At 39.6% G+C, this 17,485-nt stretch overlaps 1 protein-coding gene across 1 annotated transcript in view; it reads right to left on the bottom strand.

Annotated features, from left to right (window-relative positions):
- Positions 1-736: 736 nt before the first annotated feature.
- Positions 737-17,485, bottom strand: part of LOC116272885 (probable phospholipid-transporting ATPase IM) — an 88,430-nt gene continuing 71,681 nt past the window's right edge. The window contains exons 12-14 of the mRNA XM_031661749.1: positions 8,672-8,810; positions 4,573-4,703; positions 737-2,943 (exon numbers count right to left, since the gene is read on the bottom strand). Coding sequence (XP_031517609.1) covers positions 2,662-2,943; positions 4,573-4,703; positions 8,672-8,810 — 552 coding nt within the window. The 3' untranslated portion in view covers positions 737-2,661. The remainder of the gene's footprint in view (positions 2,944-4,572; positions 4,704-8,671; positions 8,811-17,485) is intronic.

The raw sequence follows: 17,485 nt of genomic DNA, 5'->3' as shown, positions 1-17,485 counted from the left end.
AAAAAAAAACATATAACTGGAAAACTCTTTTCTCCCTCCCACCATCCTTTCCTCCATTACTTTTTCCTCTCTCTTGCTTTATCTGTCTTACTTTCTTCCTCCCTCTCTCTCTTTCTTTCCTTCATCGGTATATGCATCTGGAGGCAGAGGAGAGAGCCAAAGATAGCAGAGCTCAGTCAGGGAAACTCGATTTGCAATTGCCTATAACAGCTCAAAACTTGGACTGAGATTTTAAAAACACAAGATTATCAACTTAAATCTTGAATCTAGAAGAAAATAATTTTTCTTTCCAAATAATTTGATAACATTTATGTAAAATTAAAATTTTATTATTCCCCAGTGCCCCCACCATCACTACTCACCTCTCATCACTTTTCATCTTCAGGTTCAAAATAATCCCTGGCACTTGTAATTGAATGATCTCGCAATGGGTGTGTGAGTTTACTTGGATCTCATGGGGCCAAAGTAAGCGGATAATATGTTTCTCTCACAATCAACCACACTATTTGTTTATAAACAGCCTTATTTAATTTAAACTGGATTTGCAAAATTGGACCATTTCTAATCTTTCCTATCCCTTACACGTAGGTCCAATTGTTTCATTTTATTGTTGACTCTGGTTCTAAGAATGAGTACATTTCCCTCAGCATGTAAAGGAGAGAAAAAAATATCCATGGACTAATGTAACAAAAATCTCCCCAATGAATTTCCCATAAAGAAGAGATAAAACATCAAGTACCAATAGTGCCAAAACATTTACTGAAAGTTTTCAAATCTTGCAAAAATATTACAAAAAGCGAGCAAACGTGGTGAAACTAATGACAAATTAGACATTGAAAACTAAGATCTGGGTAAGTGTAGGCAGGCATGTAAGGGAAAGAGAACTTCCATAGGCATTTGTTATGGTACACGACCGCATTTGACTCTTTTACACATATTATGTCACTTGATCCCATTTAGGAAAAATTATCCCAGACTTGGAAATTTAGCTTTTAAAAAATTGTGGCCTATACATATCACATTAGCTCATTATCCATCAAGCTCACTCAAGTGTCACCTAACTCTCTTGGGAAATGTTACTTTGACCAAGAATTTAATAGGGACCACATTAAGGACTCTGTAGAATTAGAAGTTGACTTGTAGAAAACCATTAAGACATGATGCTTTATTTTTGCTTTCTGGTAGAGAAATGTACCTCCACGGTTATAATTTTATTTCCCTGTAGGACACTAACCAGTTTTATATCTTACTGGCAATTTCATTTTATCAAAGCTTTCCCCACTGACTACTTAAATTCCACTTTTTTCATATTCTCTTCCAATTTCTCTGCTATACTGACGTCAAGTTAACTGGAACTTAACTCATCTGTTTATGAAATAATTATGTTTTTAATAATTTCAGAATTTGTGCTTTGACAACCATCAAACAACCACATGAGGTAGGTAGTATGTCCTCATTTGACAGAGGAAGAAACTGAGCCTCAGAGAAGGCACATTATCGTCCAGGTTTATAGAGATAAGAAGTGACAGAACTGAGGTTTTCACACAACTATGCCCAAATTACTTGACAGGAAAGACACTGATGATTCACATGGGGACTGAACATTTGAGCTGCAACATCTCCAAAAAAATCAACCTTACCCACATGTGTTCACTACACATTTGAATTATAAACATGACAGCTGAGCATCAAAAGCAAGTAACTTTAAACGATCTAAACCTGACTTTTAAAATAGTAATTAAAACATTATTTATTAATTTGTTTGGCTTCAATTCGGAAGCTTTAAAAATTGGAAATGTTGAAAATATTTGCCCATTGTGTGAAATTCCAATGCTTTGCTGATTCCATTAATGGTCTGGATGATGCTCAGCAAATTACTACTGAGGTGGTTAGAAAAGCCATTGAAAAGTATTTAGAATACTTAGTGGCAAGCCTCTCTGACATTTCATAAGCATGTCCTTACATGACACAGACTGAGAGCTTTTTGAATAAATTTGATTAAATTACCAGCCTATCCTGCTGCAAAGATGTTCACTCTCCTTTGTCTCTAGACTGGTAGAAAAATGAGAAATATAAACACACTTTTGTATTCTTCAGGCGTGAAGGCCATTTGTTGTCCTGGCTGAACAGACAGGTAGATATCAAGACTAAAGAGTGACACGCAACTCAGTCTGAAAGCACCATAGTACACACTTTAAATTTTAAAAGTATACCTCGGGAAAGGCTGATCTTACATATATGTGTTTATCTGTCAACACGCATGCTTTTCGGCTTGGATATATATACCTTTAAAATGCACCCTTTTATCCGCCTGAGGATCCATTCAATGTATATGCAGCTTTACAAGTTTTTCTCCATAAATAAGATTCTAAAGTTCAGGTCAATTGGTATCTAGGTTGATTTTAAAAAGAAAAAAAAAATCTGTACTTGTAACAGTGTTTTGTCTACCAAATCACAAACTAGACAGTGACCCTCTGGCCTGGTTTTCCATAGCACACACTCCTGTTTAATGGGCATTGGCAGCTGTCTGCCACAGATTTCAGTTAAGTGAGGCAATCTGCCCGCCCCACCTCTTGCCTCAAATCTCAAACTCTGGAGCCAGCAGAATTTCAGCTCCACCTGAAGTGAAAAGATAACTATGTGGTTTAAATTCATATTGACTCACAGTTTCACTGTTTTATCCTGGCCAAAGCTGCTCACTGTGTCTGTGGTTTTCTTACATAAATTTTCAATCCAGCTAGTGCTATTATAATGTGTCTTTTCCAGCCCTGATGTTGGGGGTGGATGTTTAGCTCGCATATTTTTTCCAGATGTGATAAGTTCTCCATAGCCCTCTTGGTGAGCAAAAGCATATCCAGACCTTCTTGAGCTTGACCTGCGGGTCCGAGGCCTTCGGCTACTTGGAGGCCTTGCCTTCTTCTGAGCCTTCTGCCACCGGCGGATCTGGAGACAAACAAGACCCAAAGTGAGCTGAGGCATCCAAATGATAGACTCCAGGCAGTGGCCCACTTTGTAAAGTGAAAGCCTTTTTTTAAGTAAAAACAACATTGCAAAAGGAAGTTTTAAATCTAAAAACTAAAAAATTTTCCACCCAAAAGATGACACTGGGGGCACTCGTGCATTTTTATTTCTATCGAGAAACTATTAAGTAATTAAGAAATACCAGAAAAATTTCATTACTGTCTCTCATATATCTTCAATGTACACAAGCATACTTTTGCATAGAAAGATTTTCTAACATGCACCGCCCAAAGTCAGCATAATAATTTATAATTTCATTCTCCCAAAACAGCCTTTTTCCTCTCTTTCAGGGATTCTCTGGATCTAACAGTCGTCAGTAACTGGACTAGAAGAAAATTGAGAAAATGAGTCAGAAATACTCAATTTTTGCAGTAGGTCAATGTATCATGAGACTTCCAGGGTTTCAATTTATTTTAGGTTTGCATGGCCTTCCTAAATGTTCCACATTATCTGAGTAGGTTTCCTACAACTCTTTCATTTCCCTGTAAAGCTAAGGAGAAAAAGACCTGAGGTTTGTTGTAAGCGACCTTGTTCTCCGGTTTGGCAAATCACTTGGATTCTGACTTTGTGTCAGGAGAAAGCCATCAAGCAGAACATCACAATCGAACTTACAGGACAAACGAGCACAACCTTCCTTCCTTAACTCATCCACCATTTTCTGGGTTTATGTCAGAATGAGCTTGGAGAACTGAAGAGAGGACAGATATGACAAGGGACTCTGAATTCTTCCAGAAGGAATCTTTTTAGACTTTGGTCCCAAAATGTCAGAGACATGATGATGAAAAAAATGTCTATCTCTGTCTACCTCGGTCTCTCTCAGCATCACTGGCCTGGTCCCACTCACCACAGCAGCATGTTCCCCCTTGTCATGACATGGCTACGAATGTTTATCTCCCTTTCTTTCTCCTTTTCACGTTTTATCTGAGTCCTGATCTAAGTTGACATTGTCCTACTTACTTGTCTTCCCATGAAATTCTGAAATATGTTCTGTTAATTCTCCAGTTAAGGAATTTCTATAAGCTGTTCTTCCTACTTTCCTTCCAAGTTTACTAATCTACCCAGCGTGCTGCTCTTCCCCTTCTTAATCTGTTCAGAAGGTAACATCTCACCCATGTTTCTGAATCTGCTACTGGATTTCTACAAAAATGTTAAGCCCCTTTGACTCACACCATGCTTGTCTCTTTTACTGTGCTTGTGCTTGCTCTCAAATCAGTATCTTTTTCTATAGCTTGCCTTTCCCTTAGAAAAATTGTCCAAAATGAGGCCTGTGAGCTTCTTTTTAAAACTCAGCTTTTTAAAATACCCAGTTTAACTTGTAATTTATGACTCTCCATCCACATTTAGTATAGATGCCTCTCTTTATTGGCACTAAGGACTAGTACATTCAAGATGCGGAAAGTCCCATCTATTCTGATGTGATCTAATACACCAGTAGGTGTTTACTTGTGACAATTTCATTAGCCCATCTCTGAGCTTCCAATAAGACAGAAAAGCACACCATTTCAAGAGCCAAAAACCAGCCTTCAAGTATTCATCAGCACTGTGACATACCTGATCACTCAGGGTTGGGTATAAATTCACCTTCAAAAATCTGAATACCACCACTGGCAAAACCGAAGCCACTGTTGTTAAGAGAATTACCAGCCAGATACACTTCTGGGTCAGGGAATGTCGTGCATTACCTATTATTAAAGAAAACATGCACTGTGGTTACAAGTAGGACTGAATTATTAATTAACAGGTTCTTTGCTCCTACAAGATCTTTTTTTTCTTTTTCCTTTTTTTTTTTTTTTTTTGAGATGGAGTCTCTGTTCCCCAGGCTGGAGTGCAGTGACGCGATCTCGGCTCACTGCAAGCTCCACCTCCTGGGTTCACACCATTCTCCTGCCTCAGCCTCCCGGGTAGCTGGGACTACAGGCACCCACCACCAAGCCCAGTTAATTTTTTTTTATATTTTTAGTAGAGACAGGGTTTTACCATGTTAGCCAGGATGGTCTCGATCTCCTGACCTCATGATCCGCCCGCCTCAGCCTCCCAAAGTGCTAGGACTACAGGTGTGAACCACTGCGCCTGGCCAAGATCTTTTTTGAAATGGTGGGATTCGGATCACCTAATGTCACCATGATGATACGAAGGCAGAAGTGCTAAGATCACCCTCAGGAATTGCTTAGTGGCCTGATCACTTAGAGATTACCAGCCTGAACCAAGCATTCTCTCACCCAGGCTCAGTCTAATATCACTCACGGAGCACAATTCTCTCTTCCAGCATCAAGATCTTGTGGTTACAAAGCAGCCATTATTTTTAAAAGGCACATTTACCCTTTACCCTTGTGGACTCTTGAATTAAAAGTGTCATATCAAAACTACACAAAAAATCTTCCAGATGCAGATACAGTCTCAAATAATGATTGCATTGATTGGTTTGTCATAAAAGGGGAGCTTTTTCTACTGCAGGATCAACCTTTTAAATTCCAGGCAATGGCCTGAGAAAACTCGCCTCAGAGGGACTTGTTATTTCTTTATTGTTCATTTGGTTATGAGGTCCTCAAAGTTCCAAGATCAGGAAGGCTCCTGGGTTTGTGAAAAGAGCATTCCCTCACCAGGAGACTGTTGATGCAGCCATCCAACATGCTAGGGCAACAGGACAGTGAAACTCATTTCCAAGCCTGAAGTCAGTTTCCTTACTCTTTACTCACACCTCACATACCCCAATGTGGGCTTAAACAAGGCAATAAGGGTCAGTAAGGCAGGCAGATGGGGAGATGACAACCCTGCTTATATCACCAAAATAAACTTTTGTCCCTGTTCATTTTCTAGAGATTTGTCATCATACCCCCAATTATCCAGGTCCCCTATCCCAGTATTCAAATGTTACCACCATTCAAATGGGCTTTGGGTATGAGGGCTTGGCTACTGAATGGTATGTCTGCTTTTTCTGGCTTTAGAGAGAGGAATCTGCCTGCCCAAGAGCAGCTGATTCCAGTTGCCTTCAGCCATGGGCAGAAACAAACTTGACTCAATAAATTAAATGTCTCTTTGAGCTCCTTGAAGCTTGGTACCCTCAGGCATGACTGGGAAAACAAGCTTCACTTTGAAACCACACTCCTGCTTGCTGCTAGCTACTAAGGGAAAAAAAAATTTTCCTGAAACCCCAATGTTGATCTAACTTTTAAAAAATTTCATTGGCGCTCAGTAATTAATTACTGAAATGGCATGTGCTTAGCTGGAAAGAGTGGTCCCTGCACAAATTACTTTCTCCATTTGAGGCATTCTCATCTCATTATGCATCACAGTGCTCTCTTAGGACGGAAATCTTCCAGTCAATACACTGAACTTTTCGATTTGGCAAACCATCTTAAAAAAATAAAATAAAAATAGTTTTAGTGTCCTTGTTTCCCAATATGCTTATTCTTACTCATGACCAACATGTCTCTACATAGTTGGAATCTTTTGGTAAACAAAGTATTACCAGTACGTATTAAGTAAGAGTGGTGCAACTTAAAGATTTCCATTTACATGTAGGAAAAGGCAAAAGGTGAAGAACAGTTTTAAGTGTATGCATGAATTTAAATTGAATTACAATTTCAGGTGCCTTTGCATCAATGTGGATTTATAACCTTACTAACCTTATAATCCTATTTCAGTCCTTGTGGTCTTATTTTGCTTTCTACATAAATTAGTCCAAGAATTTACTTCCTCAATTAGTGAATACAAATCTCACTCTTGCCTGATTAAGTTCCAGAATGTTGGTCACTGCGCATCTCTCTTTTCCAGTTTGTTTAGATGAACTTGGTTAGCAGTTTATTTCACACACACTAGAGATTTCAAAACCTCTGAGAAAGTATATTAATATCCCTCTTTTATTAAGCTCAGTGGCCTTTGCTGGGAGTCCTTTTGAAATGTGGAGTGCAATGATAGTATACCCCATACATAGACTAGAGGTATACTCTTTGTAGAATAATAGAATTTTTTTAAGGGATTTTAGAGGGTCCTTTGCTACTCATCTGATGTTCAAATTCCTCTGCAATGTTCCCACCAGTAATCAAGCCACATTTGCATGAATAATAACAATCACCATCATCACAGTTAACATTTATTTAAAAAGTACTATGTACCAGGATATATGCTAAGTGCTTTATATGTATTATTTCATTTAATCCTCATACATTTTCCATGAAAATAGGCTTATTAATATCCTCAGTTTATAAGTGAAGACATTAATGCATAGTATAATGTTGTGAGCTGTATGTTTAGTCTTTTTCTCTGTTTTCTGGCATAGATTTAAAACTCCTTGAAATCCTCAAAGTGATATGTGTCTTTTTGTTTGTTAATGAGTTGACTGATGGCTGGAAGTCCCTAGGTAGCTTCAGGATTGGGGCTGGTCATCGAAAGACTAAGGTAGGATTAGAGGGTTGGGACTTTCAGCCCCAGCCTCTAAGCTCCTAGAAGAGAAGAGGGACTGAAGGTTAAGCTGATCGCCAATGGCCAATGACTTTGTCAATCATGCCTATATAAAAAATGTCTCCATTACAGCCTTAAAGAACAGGGTTAAAACAGTTCCTAGGTAGCTGAACATGCAGAGGTTCCTGAAGGGCAGCATGCCTAGAAAGGGCAGGGAAGGTCCACGCCCCTTCCCCCATACATTCTCTATGCATCTCTTTATCTGTATCCTTTGTAATATCCTTCATAATAAACCAGTAAATGTAAGTGTCTCCCTGAGTTCTTTGAACCACTCTAGAAATTAATCAAACTCAGGGAGGGGGTTCAGGGGAACCGCGATTTATAGCCAGCTGGTCAAAAGTAGAGGTAAAACATCCTGTGGCTTGCTACTAGCATTGGAAGTGCGGGGGCACTCATACAGAACTTAGCCCTCAACTTGTAGGATCTGACACTACCTCCAAGTAGATATTGTTGGAATTGAATTGGAGAACATCCAGCTGGGGTTCTCTGCAGAAACACCTCACTGGTTGTTGGTGGGACGAAATCCCCACTTCTCAGTGACCAGAGGTCACAGAAGTCTTCTGTGTTGCTTGCTGAGTGAGAGTATAGGAGAAACTGAATTTGTTTATTCCTATATATTCTCACGTGGAAAGAAGAAACTTGCCCAAAGTCACACAGCTTGTTAAGTGGTAGAGCTGGCGCTTGAACCCTGACTGTCTAACTACAACGCCTACTCCTCATGCCACTTACAGATTAATGTCCAGGAATTTTTAGAAGGCTCTAAATTATACTTTGTTTCATTCTTATCTAAATGCAAATAAGCTTTATGGGTGAATTTTGGCAGATGTTGGTGATAACGTGGCATAAAAGGAGAGTCTAGTATTTCTTTTTCTTCTACCATATATGAGCATTTTACAGGTCTTCAGGTAGCCCTAATGTATGTGCTATGCCTCTCATTGGCAAGGAGACAGCCTACTACATGTAAGCTGTTGAGAACCTGTAAGCTACTGTGAGTGATTCTTCTGCATCCAGTAGAGGCAGCAGAAACTGAGCTTTTAGAGCCAGGGTTTTAAACTTGGAAGCCTTCAGATGCCTGGCTCAATCAATTTCTGGACAAAGGATCACTAATCATCCCCAACTCCACCTAACACAAAAAATAAATTATAAGACAAGTAAACAGCAGCACGACAAGCAAACATGACTCACTTACCAACAAATGGAAACTGGTTTGGGAAGATGCCAAAGATGCCATTACTGTGCATTGTAAATAAAATGGAGAAATAAATGGCAATGCTCCCCCAGATGAAGACATGATTAATGAAAGTCCAGTAACTGGTATCCAAGGCTATCTGTAAATAAAATCAAATGCAAAGGGGAGGTCTTTGAGGATTAAAAGAGCACCATTTATCTAGTGATGTTTCCCCAGAATGGCCCTGTGGCAGGAAGGTTGCACCTGCCTAGTTGCCAAGTCAACCATGGGCATTCCCACTTTCTGAACACACACGGGGGACTGATCTGACTTCATATTTCTGGCAGAAAATTGACTTTACAACTTCTATACGCAAGCCATTATATCTGCCAAGGTCGAGTCAGAATCAGGAGGTGAGATGTTAAACATGTTAAACTTCTTTTAAGTGAGAAATATGAAAACACAATGGCTTATATATATATATATATATATATATATATATAATTTTTTTTTTTTTTTGAGACGGAGTCTTGCTCTGTCCCCCAGGCTGGAGTGCAATGGCGCAATCTCGGCTCACGCAAGCTCCGCCTCCTGGGTTTACGCCATTCTCCTGCCTCAGTCTCCCGAGTAGCTGGGACTACAGGAGCCCGCCACCTCGCCCGGCTAGTTTTTTGTGTTTTTAGTAGAGACGGGGTTTCGCCGTGTTAGCCAGGATGGTCTCGATCTCCTGACCTTGTGATCCGCCCGCCTCGGCCTCCCAAAGTGCTGGGATTACAGGCTTGAGCCACCGCGCCCGGCCGGCTTATAATTTTTAAGTTACTTTCCAAATGCCTCTCAAAACTTTTCTATTGGAAAAAAATTGTTTCTGTAATGGGCAAGTGCAACATGTTATACTCAGTAAGTAAATGTTCACAATACCATTTTTACATATGCATGATCTTTTTTACACCAATATCCCAATTCATTTTGATGATCCTTTCTCTTCAATTACTCAACTTATAACAAAGAAAATTCTTCAGCCTTATTTTGGCATAAAATTCAGAAACTGGGATTCACGATGGCCTGGGAACATGGTCATGAGCTCTTCTTCCTTCTAGTAACTTACTGCGGCAGCTCAGCTGAAAGAGTGGTCTGCTATTGGAGAATCAAGGACGCCACTGGTAAATAGGAACACCTGAGTTCTTCAGAGAATTAAAAAAGTATGTTCTGGTATCATTATTTGCATCTCATAGGGCCCAAGTGATCCAGGTCCAAGTGAAGGTTTGCATTTCTTGTAGTTTGTTGCAAGACCAAAGATTTCTCATCTGTCTGAGGCGGCCCTACCTGCTTAGTAAATAAATCCCTCTCAGCATGCTGAGAGATACTTTCTCTTCCCACTTGTAATTTACTGTCCCTTAAAATGTGTCCCCATTAAAATGATGCTGGCAGCCTTTAATGTAAACTACAGGGTTTATAAAAGTACAGCCTTTCCTCTCCTCAGGAGGTCTGAAAACAGCCCTGCCTCCCATGCCTCAGCAAAGACATGCCTGCTTTCCAGTTCATTTGGCTGCCAAGACATTTCACCAAAATCTCCAACTTTACCTTCCACCACCTGTTAGTTTAACATTCTCAAGAGACAACGATAGCCTGATCTGTGTGGGTAAGAGTAGGCGAAGAAAAATTACAACCCATTTAAAAGGATTCAGCTGAAAAAGCAAGAATAGGTGGCTCCTATTGAAGCAGAACTAATAGAAGAGACAGACAAGCACGGTAACAACAAAATATAATAAGACCCCTTAAGAAGATGGAATTAGGTCTCAGAAAAAAATCTGAAAGAAAAACACACTATTTCTGAATTTAAAAATTCAACAGCAAAACTAAAGAATAGTCAATGAATAGAACTAAATTAACATTCTGGACAAAACAATACAAATAATATCTTACAATAGAGAACAAAAACTTGGAGACATGGAAACCATTTGCAAAAAGATATGAGACATGAAGAGCAGATTCATAGATCTCAGATCTATGACCCCAATATACAAATAATGGCATTTTAGAAAAAGAAAAAGGAATCAATGGAAAAGTAACAACCAAAGAAATGACAGCAGAAAACGGCTCTGTGATAACAAATAGCATAGACTTTCAGATTGACAGGGTCCTTTAGGTCCTATCCAAAGTAATGAAAGAAGATTCTGGTGACATAATTTTTTATGCAGAGAAGGAAAAAGAATCAACCTAACATCAAACTGTCACAGTGAAAAAGAAGGGTAAGTAAGATAAAAACATTGCCAAAACTGTTTAATTGAAGAAGCATAAGGAAAGGTTTAGAACAGGATAGTGAGACATTTGATGAAGGATAGAATTTCATATTATCTGTGGAATTCCATTCTGCCAATATGGAAAGATATATATATTTAAGTAACTATGAAAATAAAGAGAAATCACTAGTAAAATAAGAATATAATAGTAAAACTTGTAAATTATTCATTAGAAATGGGATTTTTTGTTGTTGTTGAGATGGAGTCTCGCTCTTGTCGCCAATGGCATGATCTCGGCTCACAGCAGCCTCTGCCTCCTGGGTTCAAGTGATTTTCCTGCCTCAGCCTCCTGAGTAGCTGGGACTACAGGCAGGCGCCACCATGCCTGGCTAATTTTTTTGTATTTTTAGTAGAGACAGGGTTTGCCATGTTGGCCAGTCTGGTCTTGAACTGTTGACCTCAGGTAATCCGCCCACCTCAGCCTCACAAAGTGCTAGGATTACAGGCGTGAGCCACTGAGCCTGGCCAGAAATGGGATATTTTAAAACCATAATTAATGCATACAAGTATGAAAGAGTAAAAAAAAAATTGAAAAGCAGAATTAAAAGTAATCATAAAATAATATAGCCTGATGAAATACAGGTTATTACAATAAAAATGAGTAGCTTAAACATTCTTATCAAGGAAGACTGATAGAATGAGATAAGAAATAAATGGAAATGAAGAAATTGGCCCAGATTATGTATCGGGCAAATGTAAACTAAAAAAAGCAAGAGAAGAAAACTAATATAAAAATACAAAACTTAAGAATCTTTTATTATGAAAAAAGATAAAAGCTACAAAGAAAAATAATCAGATACCATTTAATACAGATACAATAATGATCAGAAACCATTATGTGGCAAAGAATATAGCTTAAATTATATGAGGTAAAAATCTCTTTGAAACACAAGGAAAACTTAATAGGAATCATAATCACAATGGCAAACTTTAATACGCTTTTCTCAGCATTTGACAGACCTGATGGCAAAGGTGATGGCTCTTCTGGAAGTCTGTGGCCAACCTGTTGGCAGCCCACCCTCAGTGTGATGACAACCAAACTGTAAGGTGTGATAACAGCGGCATTTCCACGGAAGATACCCCATATGTTTTAATAAACCTCTTTTTTCGCTTAAATTTTTAAAGTGTCTGTCATTTGGAACTACTATCTTTTTGGGAAAGTATTATGGCAATATTTATGAAAATGTTAAATGTACACACACTCTGACCTAGCAGTGAAAACAGCAAAATACCATTCTTTATCCAGCAGATTGGTAAAAATTAGGAGTTCTAACCCCAGAAGTCTCATTTCTAGGAATTTATCTGACAGTATATAAAATATATGCACTAATAAATGCATTGTAGCATTGCTTCAATAACAAAAACATATAGAAACATCTTGTATGTTTATCAATAGATGGTAAATAATTATACATTCATATTATGAATTTATGTGCAGCTATTAAAACAATTAAGATACATCTGAATGTGTTGATTTGGAAAGCTGACCAGAATATCTAGTTAAGCGAGAAAAGCATATTACAGAACAATATACATAATTTTTATCCCCTTTTGTTAAATATGTGTGTATGCATCGTCTCAAAGTACAGAAAAAGTATGGAAGGATTTAAGCTATGGTCATCATAGTAGTTAAAGAAGGGAAGGAAAGGAAGATGGTTCATCTTATTTTAAACACTTTTGTACTCTTTGGAATGTTTAAAAGAGCATTTTATAATTCAAATAAGTGAAAAATACTTTTTTAAAAAACAATAGAGACTACTTAAAGTTGGCCTGTAGCATCAGCAGGACATAAGATTTATGACTGTAATTACAGACCATGGAAATTTCATGGGGTTGTTACCACAATGAAAAGTCAAGCTTAAACAGTGAGGAAAGGATATTAATGCTGCTGTCAAAGTGAGCTTATTCACAGAATTCCTGTAAGTTATTATTCTATATATTAAAGACTACAGTTTTTGATTGAAGCCAAAATTGCCTAGCTTCCATGGTTACAAACATTTACATACTTGGGTCTAAGAACTGTATGGTAAAACAGACATTTTCAGGGTTTCCTAGAAATAAAAACAACTGATAATCTTTTCCAAATAATTAGACTAAAATGACAGAAACTGGGAGTCTATATATTCCTCACGTTGAAACTTTGCCATTGAAAGAAACATCTATGTGCTTGTCACCTATTAACAGTTTGTCTCCCATGTTAGCCAAGGGTGATACTGGTATCCTAGGTGTTCCCACATGAATGAGAGAGGTGGGGACTGTGAATTCCCTGTACTGACTATGTGACTGGGGAGGCCACAGCTTCTACTTCTCTTTACAAAGAAGGGAGGTTCACATAGCTTTGGAGCTGGGCATCTGGAGTCAGAAGACCTCTGTTCAAATCCTGGCCTACCACTTTTTGTATGACTTGGTTGCTAAGTCGATTTTCTCAATGGTGGTAACAGTACTTACATTTCATAAGACCATAAAGATAATTAAATGAGATAATGGGATTATCCCAGTATCTGGCACAGTATCCAGTATTTCCTTTATGCTCAGTGTAAGGTTTGTTCTCATATTTCTTGAAAATTTTGTGTTTTAACCAGTCTCACTGTAGACCTTGTTCCAGATAACACTGGAATTAGACAGAACTGAGTTCTAGTACTGGCTCTGGGACTTACTGTGTGACCTCAGGCAAGTCATTTAACCTCTCTGAACTTTCTCTATAAAAGGGATTCGGGGGGCGGAGCAAGATGGCCGAATAGGAACAGCTCCAGTCTCCAACTCCCAGCGCCAGCAACACAGAAGACCGGTGATTTCTGCATTTTCAACTGAGGTACTGGGTTCATCTCACTGGGGAGTGCCGGACGATCGGTGCTGGTCAGCTGCTGCAGCCCGACCAGCGAGAGCTGAAGCAGGGCGAGGCATCACCTCACCTGGGAAGCGCAAGGGGGAAGGGAATCCCTTTTCCTAGCCAGGGGAACTGAGACACACAACACCTGGAAAATCGGGTAACTCCCACCCCAATATTGCGCTTTAAGCAAACAGGCACACCAGGAGATCATATCCCACACCTGGCCGGGAGGGTCCCACGCCCACGGAGTCTCCCTCATTGCTAGCACAGCAGTCTGTGATCTACCAGCAAGGCAGCAGCAAGGCTGGGGGAGGGGCGCCAGCCATTGCTGAGGCTTAAGTAGGTAAACAAAGCTGCTGGGAAGCTCCAACTGGGTGGAGCTCACAGCAGCTCAAGGAAACCTGCCTGTCTCTGTAGACTCCACCTCTGGGGACAGGGCACAGCTACACAACAACAACAACAACAACAACAACAAAAAAGCAGCAGAAACCTCTGCAGACGCAAACGACTCTGTCTGACAGCTTTGAAGAGAGCAGTGGATCTCCCAACACAGAGGTTGAGATCTGAGAAGGGACAGACTGCCTGCTCAAGTGGGTCCCTGACCCCTGAGTAGCCTAACTGGGAGACATCCCCCACTAGGGGCAGTCTGACACCCCACACCTCACAGGGTGGAGTATACCCCTGAGAGGAAGCTTCCAAAGCAAGAATCAGACAGGTACACTCGCTGTTCAGAAATATTCTATCTTCTGCAGCCGCTGCTGCTGATACCCAGGCAAACAGGGTCTGGAGTGGACCTCAAGCAATCTCCAACAGACCTACAGCTGAGGGTCCTGACTGTTAGAAGGAAAACTATCAAACAGGAAGGACACCTACACCAAAACCCCATCAGTACATCACCATCATCAAAGACCAGAGGCAGATAAAACCACAAAGATGGGGAAAAAGCAGGGCAGAAAAGCTGGAAATTCAAAAAATAAGAGCACATCTCCCCCGGCAAAGGAGCGCAGCTCATCGCCAGCAACGGATCAAAGCTGGACGGAAAATGACTTTGACGAGATGAGAGAAGAAGGCTTCAGTCCATCAAATTTCTTAGAGCTAAAGGAGGAATTACGTACCCAGCGCAAAGAAACTAAAAATCTTGAAAAAAAAGTGGAAGAATTGACGGCTAGAGTAATTAATGCAGAGAAGTTCCTAAACGAAACGAAAGAGATGAAAACCATGACATGAGAAATACGTGACAAATGCACAAGCTTCAGTAACCGACTCGATCAACTGGAAGAAAGAGTATCAGCGATTGAGGATCAAATGAATGAAATGAAGCGAGAAGAGAAACCAAAAGAAAAAAGAAGAAAAAGAAATGAACAAAACCTGCAAGAAGTATGGGATTATGTAAAAAGACCAAATCTATGTCTGATTGGGGTGCCTGAAAGTGAGGGGGAAAATGGAACCAAGTTGGAAAACACTCTTCAGGATATCATCCAGGAGAACTTCCCCAACCTAGTAGGGCAGGCCAACATTCAAATCCAGGAAATACAGAGAACGCCACAAAGATACTCCTCGAGAAGAGCAACTCCAAGACACATAATTGCCAGATTCACCAAAGTGGAAATGAAGGAAAAAATCTTAAGGGCAGCCAGAGAGAAAGGTCGGGTTACCCACAAAGGGAAGCCCATCAGACTCACAGCAGATCTCTCGGCAGAAACTCTCCAAGCCAGAAGAGAGTGGGGGCCAATATTCAACATTCTTAAAGAAAAGAATTTTAAACCCAGAATTTCATATCCAGCCAAACTAAGTTTCATAAGTGAAGGAGAAATAAAATCCTTTACAGATAAGCAAATGCTTAGAGATTTTGTCACCACTAGGCCTGCCTTACAAGAGACCCTGAAGGAAGCACTCAACATGGAAAGGAACAACCGGTACCAGCCATTGCAAAAACATGCCAAAATGTAAAGACCATCGAGGCTAGGAAGAAACTGCATCAACTAACGAGCAAAATAACCAGTTAATATCATAATGGCAGGATCAAGTTCACACATAACAATCTTAACCTTAAATGTAAATGGACTAAATGCTCCAATGAAAAGACACAGACTGGCAAACTGGATAAAGAGTCACGACCCATCAGTCTGCTGTATTCAGGAGACCCATCTCACACGCAGAGACATACATAGGCTCAAAATAAAGGGATGGAGGAAGATTTACCAAGCAAATGGAGAACAAAAAAAAGCAGGGGTTGCAATCCTAGTCTCTGATAAAACAGACTTTAAACCATCAAAGATCAAAAGAGACAAAGAAGGCCATTACATAATGGTCAAGGGATCAATTCAACAGGAAGAGATAACTCTCCTAAATATATATGCACCCAATACAGGAGCACCCAGATTCATAAAGCAAGTCCTTAGAGACTTACAAAGAGACTTAGACTCCCATACAATAATAATGGGAGACTTCAACACTCCACTGTCAACATTAGACAGATCAACGAGACAGAAAGTGAACAAGGATGTCCAGGAATTGAACTCATCTCTGCAGCAAGCAGACCTAATAGACATCTATAGAACTCTCCACCCCAAATCAACAGAATATACATTCTTCTCAGCACCACATCGTACTTACTCCAAAATTGACCATATAATTGGAAGTAAAGCACTCCTCAGCAAATGTACAAGAACAGAAATTATAACAAACTGTCTCTCAGACCACAGTGCAATCAAACTAGAACTCAGGACTAAGAAACTCAATCAAAACCGCTCAACTACATGGAAACTGAACAACCTGCTCCTGAATGACTACTGGGTACATAACGAAATGAAGGCAGAAATAAAGATGTTCTTTGAAACCAATGAGAACAAAGATACAACATACCAGAATCTCTGGGACACATTTAAAGCAGTGTGTAGAGGGAAATTTATAGCACTAAATGCCCACAAGAGAAAGCAGGAAAGATCAAAAATTGACACTCTAACATCGCAATTAAAAGAACTAGAGAAGCAAGAGCAAACACATTCCAAAGCTAGCAGAAGGCAAGAAATAACTAAGATCAGAGCAGAACTGAAGGAGATAGAGACGCAAAAAACCCTCCAAAAAATCAATGAATCCAGGAATTGGGTTTTTGAAAAGATCAACAAAATTGACAGACCACTAGCAAGACTAATAAAGAAGAAAAGAGAGAAGAATCAAATCGATGCAATTAAAAATGATAAAGGGGATATCACCACCGACCCCACAGAAATACAAACTACCATCAGAGAATACTATAAACACCTCTACGCAAATAAACTGGAAAACCTAGAAGAAATGGATAATTTCCTGGACACTTACACTCTTCCAAGACTAAACCAGGAAGAAGTTGAATCCCTGAATAGACCAATAGTAGGCTCTGAAATTGAGGCAATAATTAATAGCCTACCAACCAAAAAAAGTCCAGGACCAGATGGATTCACAGCTGAATTCTACCAGAGGTATAAGGAGGAGTTGGTACCATTCCTTCTGAAACTATTCCAATCAATAGAAAAAGAGGGAATCCTCCCTAATTCATTTTATGAGGCCAACATCATCCTGATACCAAAGCCTGGCAGAGACACAACAAAAAAAGAGAGTTTTAGACCAATATCCCTGATGAACATCGATGCAAAAATCCTCAATAAAATACTGGCAAACCGGATTCAACAACACATCAAAAAGCTTATCCACCATGATCAAGTG

The sequence above is a fragment of the Papio anubis genome, unplaced genomic scaffold (assembly GCF_008728515.1).
Source record: "Papio anubis isolate 15944 unplaced genomic scaffold, Panubis1.0 scaffold245, whole genome shotgun sequence".
Classification (NCBI taxonomy): Eukaryota; Metazoa; Chordata; class Mammalia; order Primates; family Cercopithecidae; genus Papio; species Papio anubis.
The sequence above is the reverse complement of the archived record's forward strand: the minus strand, read 5'-3'. Positions and strand labels throughout refer to the sequence as shown.